At 36.3% G+C, this 9,040-nt stretch overlaps 1 protein-coding gene across 1 annotated transcript; it reads right to left on the reverse strand.

Annotated features, from left to right (window-relative positions):
• Window positions 1-1,833: 1,833 nt before the first annotated feature.
• On the reverse strand, window positions 1,834-2,742 carry LOC131821250 (olfactory receptor 52A5-like). The gene has a single exon (XM_059157203.1). It carries the CDS (start codon window positions 2,740-2,742, stop codon window positions 1,834-1,836), a length of 909 nt encoding a protein of 302 aa, XP_059013186.1.
• Between the last annotated feature and the right edge of the window lie 6,298 nt (window positions 2,743-9,040).

Raw genomic sequence — 9,040 nt, forward strand, 5'->3', positions numbered from 1 at the left:
ATTATATGTGAATCATATTTCAATAAACTGTTAAAAAAAAAAGAAGATTTTCATGGATTGTTTCCTTCTCTGATTTCTTCCTGTTCACTTTTCATTCCCTTCCTCTGTGGTCCTCTGCATGATTCCTTATGTTCCACATATCCATGAAATCTTATGATAACTGCCTTTTTCTGAGTGACTTATTCTACTTAGTATAATCCCCTCCAGTTCCATACATGTTGATGCAAATGGTGAGTATTTATCCTTTCTGATGGTTGAATAATATTCCATTGTATATATGATCCACCTCTTCCTCATCCATTCATCTGTTGAAGGACATCTTGGTTCCTTCCACAGTCTGGTTATTGTGGACATTGCTGCTATGAACACTGGGTGCAATTGCCCCTTATTTTCACACATCTGTATCTTTGGGGTAAATACCTGTTAGTGCAATTCCAGGGTCTTAGGGTAGTTCTATTTTTAACATCTTGAGGAAACTCCATAGTGTTCTCCAGTGTCGGTACCAGCTTTCATTCCTCCAATAGTGTAAAAATGTTCCCCTTTTTCCACATCCTTGCCAGCCCTTGTTGTTTCCTGTCTTGTTAATTTTAGCCATACTAACTAGTATAAGGTGATATCTCATTGTGGTTGTGATTTGCATTTCCCTAATGGCTAATGATGTTGAACATTTTTTCATGTGTCTGTTAGCCATTTTTTTGTCTTCTTCAGAGAAGTGTCTGTTCATGTCTTCTGCCCATTCATTGAATGGATTATTTGAAGGGAGGTCAATGGAGAGATGGTGTAACAAGGTGATGGATATTAAGGAGGGCATGTGTGGTTGTAAACACTGGGTGTTATATACAACTAATTAGTTGTTGAACACTTAATCATAAACTAATAATGTATTATGCGTTGGCTAATTGAACATAGTAAAATAAATAAATATCTTTAAAATTAAAGAAAGGTAGAAAACAAAAACAAAAGAAAGCCTATTAGTGAATATGCTTTTCCAGAAATCTTTTTAGTATATTTTTTCCTATGCATCATCATCACCGTTTATACTTTATGTCCATATCTACTTGGTGTTGCCCATATCACTATGTTTTACATTATTTTCGTATTTACCAATATTTTAGACCATATAGAGAAACATGTAAATGATCCTAAATGTGTCCAAATATAGATACAAAAGCAAATACTAGAAAATGAGTTATAGGGTGCCTGGGTGATTCAGTTGTTAAATGTCTGCCTTTGGCTCAGGTTATGATCCCAAGGTCCTGGGATCGAGCCCTGCAACTGGCTTCCTATTTGCCCTCTCCCACTACCCCTGCTTGTGTTCCCTCTCTCATTGTGTCTCTCTTTGCCAAATAAATACAATCTTTAAAAAAAGAAATAAGAAAAGAAAAGAGAAAATGAGATATAGCTAGAAACATAACTATGGCCTCGGTTACCAATTTGAGAATATTGATATATGATATGGTCCTTGGAAGAAACTGGAATTGTCCTATTTTCTGTAATTTTGTTTCTGTGTAGGTCAAAGTGTTGCCAGAGAAAAACCCCTATATTTAAACTAATAGGAAAAATACACAAGAAAAAAAAAATTTTGAATTCAGGCCACAAGAAAATTTATTTCTTATATGAAGAGCAAACCATCATTCTTGACTATTTCAAAGTTGTTGAACACCTCATTCAATTATAAGCTACTAATAATAAATACTTTCTGAACTTAATGTTTGTAGAAGATATTAATTTTTCACCATATGATGTTCCTGCTTGACTCAGCCTAAAATGTCTGTGGAAGGAGCCAATAATGATCAAGATGGTTTTTTGGAGAAAAATATTTTCAGGACATGGTCACGAATTTGTTTGGTCTTCACCATAGACTATAGGGTTGAGGAAAGGAGGGACTAACAGGTACAGGTTTGATAAGAGGATATGAACATACGGTGGTATGTGTGCACCAAACCTATGTGTGAAAAAGGAGAAGAAGGCAAGGAGGTAGAACTGTAAGAAGACACAGATGTGCGCGATGCAGGTATTAAAGGCCTTGAATCGTGCCTCTTTCTGGGGCAACTGAAACACAGTGATAAAGATTTGAATGTAAGACAAGGTGATGAAGATTATGTCAAACCCTAAGATACAGAAGGCAACAAAAAGACCATATATCTTGTTGATGCGGACATCTTCAATGGCCAGCTTCACGATGGCCATGTGCTCACAATAAGTGTGGGAGATCACTGTGGTTCGGTAGAGTTTAAGACGACATTTGATGAGCACAATAGATGGTGCTACAAGAATACCAGCCCTTAGTGTCACCGCAACTGCAATGTGAATCAAGAGTTGTTGGGAGAAGATGGTGATATGTCTCAGGGGGTCACAGATGGCCACATATCGATCTAGGGCCATTGCCAGTAGGATGCCTGATTCAACTGCCTGGAATGAGTGAATAAGCCACATTTGTAAAAGGCAGGCTTCAAAGGAAATCTCTGGCAAGTGGAACCAGAAGATGCCTAACATTTTGGGAAGAATGCAGGTGCTAAGTGCAATGTCCGTGGCCCCCAGCATGGCCAAAAATATGTACATGGGCTTATGGAGGCTGTGCTCATATTTGATTATCCCCAAAATTAGGGAATTCCCAATCACAGCGATGAAATACATGACACAGAACGGAATCCCAATCCAATGCTGCACTGATTCCAGCCCAGGAATGCCAGTGAGTGTCAGGACAGGGGGCATGAAGACGGAACCATTGGGTATGAGCATGATGATTTGGTCTGTAGAATCAAGTAGTGGTGTTGCTGTTTCATCTTCTATTCCTCATCAAGACTATGAGAATAAAAAAAAAGAAGAAGAAAATACTTTATTTTAACAAAGTATACCTTAGTCAGATAATGCATATTTCATCCTCTCGATCCTATATATATGTGAAAGATAAGTGACATGAAATCTTCTAAGCCCAGGGTGCATGGCCTTTTGATTTGATACATTTGCATATTGCACTTTGAGTTCCATTGTAGTGTTAGCCAGCACTCTATCACATTGCTTTGTTATGTTTTCTTTCTCATGGTTGGAAAAATGAAGATCTAGTCTCTTGGTAAGTTTGATGATTTTAATACATGATTTTTGTTTGTCATCACTATCCTGTGCTGTAGATCTTCAGAACTTATTTATCTACTAATAAAATAACCCCTCTCTTTTCTTGTCCTTCAGCCCCTGTTACACATAATTTTTATTTTTAATTTTTCCTTATTCAACTTTTTGAACATTCCACATATATGATAGCATATGTGTTGGAATTTCTCTGTCTGACTCTTCTCACAGATCATAATGTACTCTGAGTTCACCATTTGGTCACAAATGGCTGAAAACTAGTGAAATATCACCTCAGTTCCATTACAATGGCTGTCATCATTCAGAGATAACAAATGTTGCAGAGAAAATGGAGAAGAGGGAACCATTTTACCTAGTTAGTGGGAATGTTTGTTTGCCAACCACTAAGGACAGCAATGTGGAAGTGCATCAAAAACTTAAAAACAATCTACATGTAACCCAGCAATTCCACCTCTGATATATATATATATATATATATATATATATATATATATATACACACACACACACCACACACAAAGGACTGGAAAAGAGGAATAGTGACGAGAAATATTCAGTCTTTTGTTCACTGCAGCGTTATGCACAATAGCCAAGATGTGGAAAAAACCTCAGTGCCCATCAACAAGTGAATGCATAAAGAAGACGTGCAATGGAATATCATCCATCTTATTGTATTTTTTCAATGAATCCTTTCAATTTTTCTCTTTTCAGTATGTCCTTGTAAGAACAACCATCAGGTCAATGTTTCAACATGCTTTTATCACTTTCTATGACAAAAGTTAAATGGATAGGGTGGTTTTTTCTATTTCATGACTAATAGAACAAAAAGAGTTTTTTTGTATTTTGTTTTCCACTCATCATATGTGCTTTTTTTTTTTTTTTTTTTTTTTTTTGTAACCTGCTAATTGGACCTGGAAAAATTTATTTAATGCAGAGTACAGTAATTTCAAGAACTAGTCTCCTACTAGGCTGTCAGCAGCCATGGTGCTGCTGACTGATTCCGCTGACCATAATCAGAAGACAAGTTTGACCAGAATATTTTTCAGTTTTGCAGCTCATCAGCCTGTCTTCTCAGCATAGCGTCTTCCCAGTTTGATCCCTCTCTCCTCCATTCAGAGTGTTTTCAACCTAATTTGTCAAAGTTTCTATGTTTTTCCAAAACCTAATCATGCATGGTGCAACTTTTCCTGCTTCTTCTCTGTGAAAAGAAATCAATTACTTTTAATTCATGGCTGTCTTCTGTGGCAGTTTCTATCAGAGCTTGTTCCTACTGTGTCATGCTTTTTGCACATCTCTTGTATGTATTTGAAATGCCAGTCTGTGCTCTCTGCTCTTCTCTCTGCCCATCAGTAATCATTTTTCAATCCCTAAGGCTGAATATGCATTTATTCTTAAGTATTTGTAAAACAGTGACACTCTGTGAAATTTGTTTTCTTTACTTATACTTTTATGTTTTTTAGTCTCTGTCCTTTGCTGCTGAATCTAACACATTAAATTATAATCATCAGGGTCTCTCATGAATGTATTTGTCTTATCATTTTCAAAGCCCTTGAGAATTTTCTTGTCTGGTGATTCCTTATAACTGGCATTTATATTTTCTTAAAGAAAGTGTTTTTTCCTCAGAATATGTAATGAACTAATTCCCAACTTATATTCATTTTCTTTTAGCAATTTCTAAGCTCCTTTAAAAATGATTTCAGCAAGTATAAAACAGATAAAGAAAGGACAGGGTCTAAAATGAGAGATAGGCTATTTAGAAAAAATCAGATAATCACACCTTGTCCACATTCCTTCAAGTTCTGTCTGATAACTTTAGATTGTTCCTGAGACTTGTGAAGTTCTCTAAAACACATCTCGGTCAATTGCAGAAGCATTTATTACTCTGTTTTCTCCTAACTTAATTCAACTATGAGTCAAGCTTTCCTATCCAAGACAAATTTGTTTTGGAAACATTTCTTTTTGCAAATATATGAGTCAATCTAGATTTTCCTCAAATCAGAAGGTTATATTATTAACCACAAATAGAGATTATGTGCTAATGATTTGTTATTATCTACCTGTTTCAAGCACTTCAAAAAACAATTGGGCAACATGTTGAAGTTATTTATCCTGTATTTGGAAGAATCTTCATTATCCTGACTGCTTGGAATTCAAAACTAGTATTTACCATTTATTGAATACATATTGTATTATTTGTGTTCCTAAGACTTTTAAGCATTTTAAATTACATTGTCAGCCTTATCTTATGGTATTTATATCATTAATCCATTACATTAATGAAAAACTAAGACTTGCTGTTGTTCTAAGTGGATCTACTTGGATCCAAATTACATGGCATACTGAAAAAGAAGAAAAAGCAAGTAAGATTTGTCTTCTGAGATTTTATCATTCAATTCAGTAAGAATATGAGCTATCTTTCAGTGTGTGAATAGATCAGGCTGGATTGTAAAAAGTTTTTAATCAGTTTGTGCCTTTCCATATTCTGAGGGAAGAAATTTCTATAGTACTTTCTTATTTGACCAAATAGATAAAATCCATAAATACACACATGCTTACTATATTCTATACATATGAAATGGGTCCAAGTTTACACATCAGGTCATTCACATACTGGCTAACATTGTGATTTGGCTCAAAAGTGTGTGCTACTCTCTTTTTCAGGTGTTGGCATTTGGGAGATTTAACATGGCTATGTGGGTCATACCTGACCTGAAGAATACTTAGAGAAGAATGTGCAAAATTCAGCTTGGCAGAAGTTTATATGGTGGTCAACCAAAGAAGGGTAAAAAGGAAAGGAGCCAGTAAACACACTATCAGATAAGTAACATGGGAAACCTTCCTTCAAAGTACATTCATCATGTGAAGAAAGTAGTTTCCTTCCTTCAGGATAATTTTACTTTTCCAGCTTCATGAGGCCTCATGGCTATTCTTCTAGAGCAGGTTTTCTCACTCTCTACACAACTGGCATTTTTGATCAGATAGATTTTATATTCTGTGTAGTTCTCTACATTGTCTTAGGCAGAGCAGCATCGCTGACTCCTACCCCTTAGATAGGTGCAAATTATTCTCTCTCATCAGGAAAATAAAAAAATGTCTCATATGTTACCAAATGTCACCTTCCTGCGTGGGGAGGGGCACACCATACCTGTTTACTAACCATTGATCTAGAGTTTTACACAGGAGAAAAATATTCCTGAATTTAAAAAGGAGATCTTGTAGCTTTAATAAAAGTGGGCAGATTAAAATCTGTTTATCAAGGAGAATCATTATTCAGGAGATAGTAGCCAGATAAAGGAGGTGCAAGAGCACTTCAGGAGGAAATACTCTGGATAAAAATCAAAGAAGCATGAAATGTACAGTTGGATTGGAAATCAGTAAGTAATTTCACATATGAATTGTGTCATAAGCAGAGATGATGCTTGTTGGGGCTTGGGAAAAGGGGAGAATAACAAATAAGAATACAATTGAAAGAAAATAATTTCAAAACCTTAGGTGGAAAAACAGGGCTTTTTTTGCTTTTAAAAATCCACTCCATCTGATCCAGAAGGATGAGATCTGGCATATGGAGAATATGTTAGAAGAATAGTTGTGCTAGGATGGGATAGGATGACGTGACCTTGCCACATCAGAAGAGTAACACAGGAAGAATATTTGTGCTACTTGATGACCTGATGGAGAGAAGTCATGGGAGGAGAGACTAAGACGTTCATGGTTTGAGAGCAATGAGTAATGGCACTGGATGACAAGGACTAGCTGGAAACAACCGTTGTGTATACACATGCACATGTTCGAAGGAGGCAGGAGACAAATCTTAAACCCTGAAATCCAGGGAACAGGAAGAACAGTCAGGGGACTCATTTGCAGCGGGAATCCTGAACCATTAGTTCTACTTAAACTAATTCTGACTCGAGCTGATTCCCAGAACATAAAGAAGGAAGGGATTAGGTCTAAATTCACTCTCCCAACACTCTATGGAAACCTTTCCCTCTACAAGATCTCTGACATTCACTGTTTGATCTCTGCCTCAACACCCCAGGGAGAGATCCTCTGTTTCTGAGCGAGCTTGCCCATTGCAGGACCGCTCCAACTGTCAGACAGGTCTTCTTCCTGGTGAGCCTCAAACTGTCTCCTCTTCATTTCTCATAGAAGTCCTCAATCCACCTTCTGAAGAACATATCAGCCAAGGGACATGGATCTGAAGTCAGTCAGGAAAGTTTGCATCCTTGGGATATCCCTTAGCTATGCATGATCATCAGCCAGTTCTAAAACTTTACATTGTCTCAATTCCTTATTACTGAGGCAAAGTTAACTGGTAGAAACACACTACCTGGTAACTGTGAGGATGAAATGATGTAATGCATTTAAAATATTAGAAAGAAACTTAAAATGTATTACTCTGCCTGAATGCCAGTAATTCATTCCTAAAAGTTACCCTGTCCTTCACCTGACTACCTCAGATACTTGATGAGCATGTTACCAGATATGATTTCCCCTGAATGACTTGAGGTGTCATTGCTACTGGAACTCTTCCAGTCTAAACATGTATAATTTCCTGACCTAAAACAAATAAGCTTCCCGTGCATTGATCAGCCCTAATTTTCCTCAAGGCTTCTCCTTCCTGTGAGGCTCACTTTAAAATATCTCACCCAGTGTGTGATTAATTGACTCAGAAATATTCTGAACAGCAACATGGACAAAATCTTCTCCCCATTTAAACAATCAGCTACTCTAAGACCCCATTGCTCTTTTATCATCCTGCCAATTTCTTGGAGCATAAAGGTGTTGTGTTCTCCTTGAAAACAATCCTCCATGTTCCCCACACTCAGTGCAGGTCTAAGGCCCAAGGACTCACCTGGAATCATTTGTGGTAACATATGTAGAAGCCACAGAGTGAAAATTTTTTGGTATTTCCGATAGTGAGGATGGCTGTTTTGTAGTACCGTTGTCGCCTGGGGATTTTTTGCACCAGTCCCTGGTGAGCTTTAAATTAGCCCGGGACAACCGTGAAAAGCACACACATATGGTTCAAAACCTAGGAGACTATGTCTCATAGCACATCTGCATCTAATAAAAAATCTCAAATCCTGGTGTCCTTGGGGATTGGAAGCCAAATAGACTGTCCTTCCAGAAACTTCTAAGAGAAGACAGTGCCCCAAGATAACACAGTCAATGACACTTTTATACAAATAATGAACCAAGGAAGGCCAGTGAAAACATCTCAAGTTCTTCATACTAATCACTGTAGACATGCTGACAGAGAACTAAATGGAATCTTTCTATGTGATACACAAATAGTCTCAGTCATGTTCAGAATTCAGATGATGTAATGATGTGCATTTTGTGTGTGTGTGTGTAAAAATATTTTATTAGTACATTAAAATGACATTGGAAGTAGTACAACTTGATGGTATTATTAATCATAATAGTTCTAATATACTTAGTATATCTTCCCAAGTGGCTAAAATAAAGACAATGAACAAGAAATATTATAACATATCTAAATATATAAGTTTAATTTCAAATAAAGTTTACACTTGACTAGTGAATATTGATTCTTTTCTTTCCTGATTTTCAGGGGAAGTGATACAACAATTAGCCAAAGTCCTCTGCGTGGAATTAGATATCTTTATATGCTTATCTATTTTATGAGCAGGACCCTGGAAGTATCTAGAAGAAATCTAAGAAAGCAATTTACCAGAGATCTACATTGTTAGAATAAATAATTATGATTGTAGAGATGTAAATGGACTATGGAAAATTGAGAACCATTTTCTAAAAGGATTGATAGGATATATGTACTATTTTGTGAAGATTAATCAATCAGAACCACTTCCCAGTCATTATTGAAAACCCTCATATTTACATCCCAAAAAGTTATTATTAACATTTCAAAAGACAATTTATTTTATGGGCATTTCATTATATATTTTGTGTTCTTATTTTTTTTCAA

This window comes from Mustela lutreola, chromosome 1 (assembly GCF_030435805.1).
Source record: "Mustela lutreola isolate mMusLut2 chromosome 1, mMusLut2.pri, whole genome shotgun sequence".
NCBI classification, from domain to species: Eukaryota; Metazoa; Chordata; class Mammalia; order Carnivora; family Mustelidae; genus Mustela; species Mustela lutreola.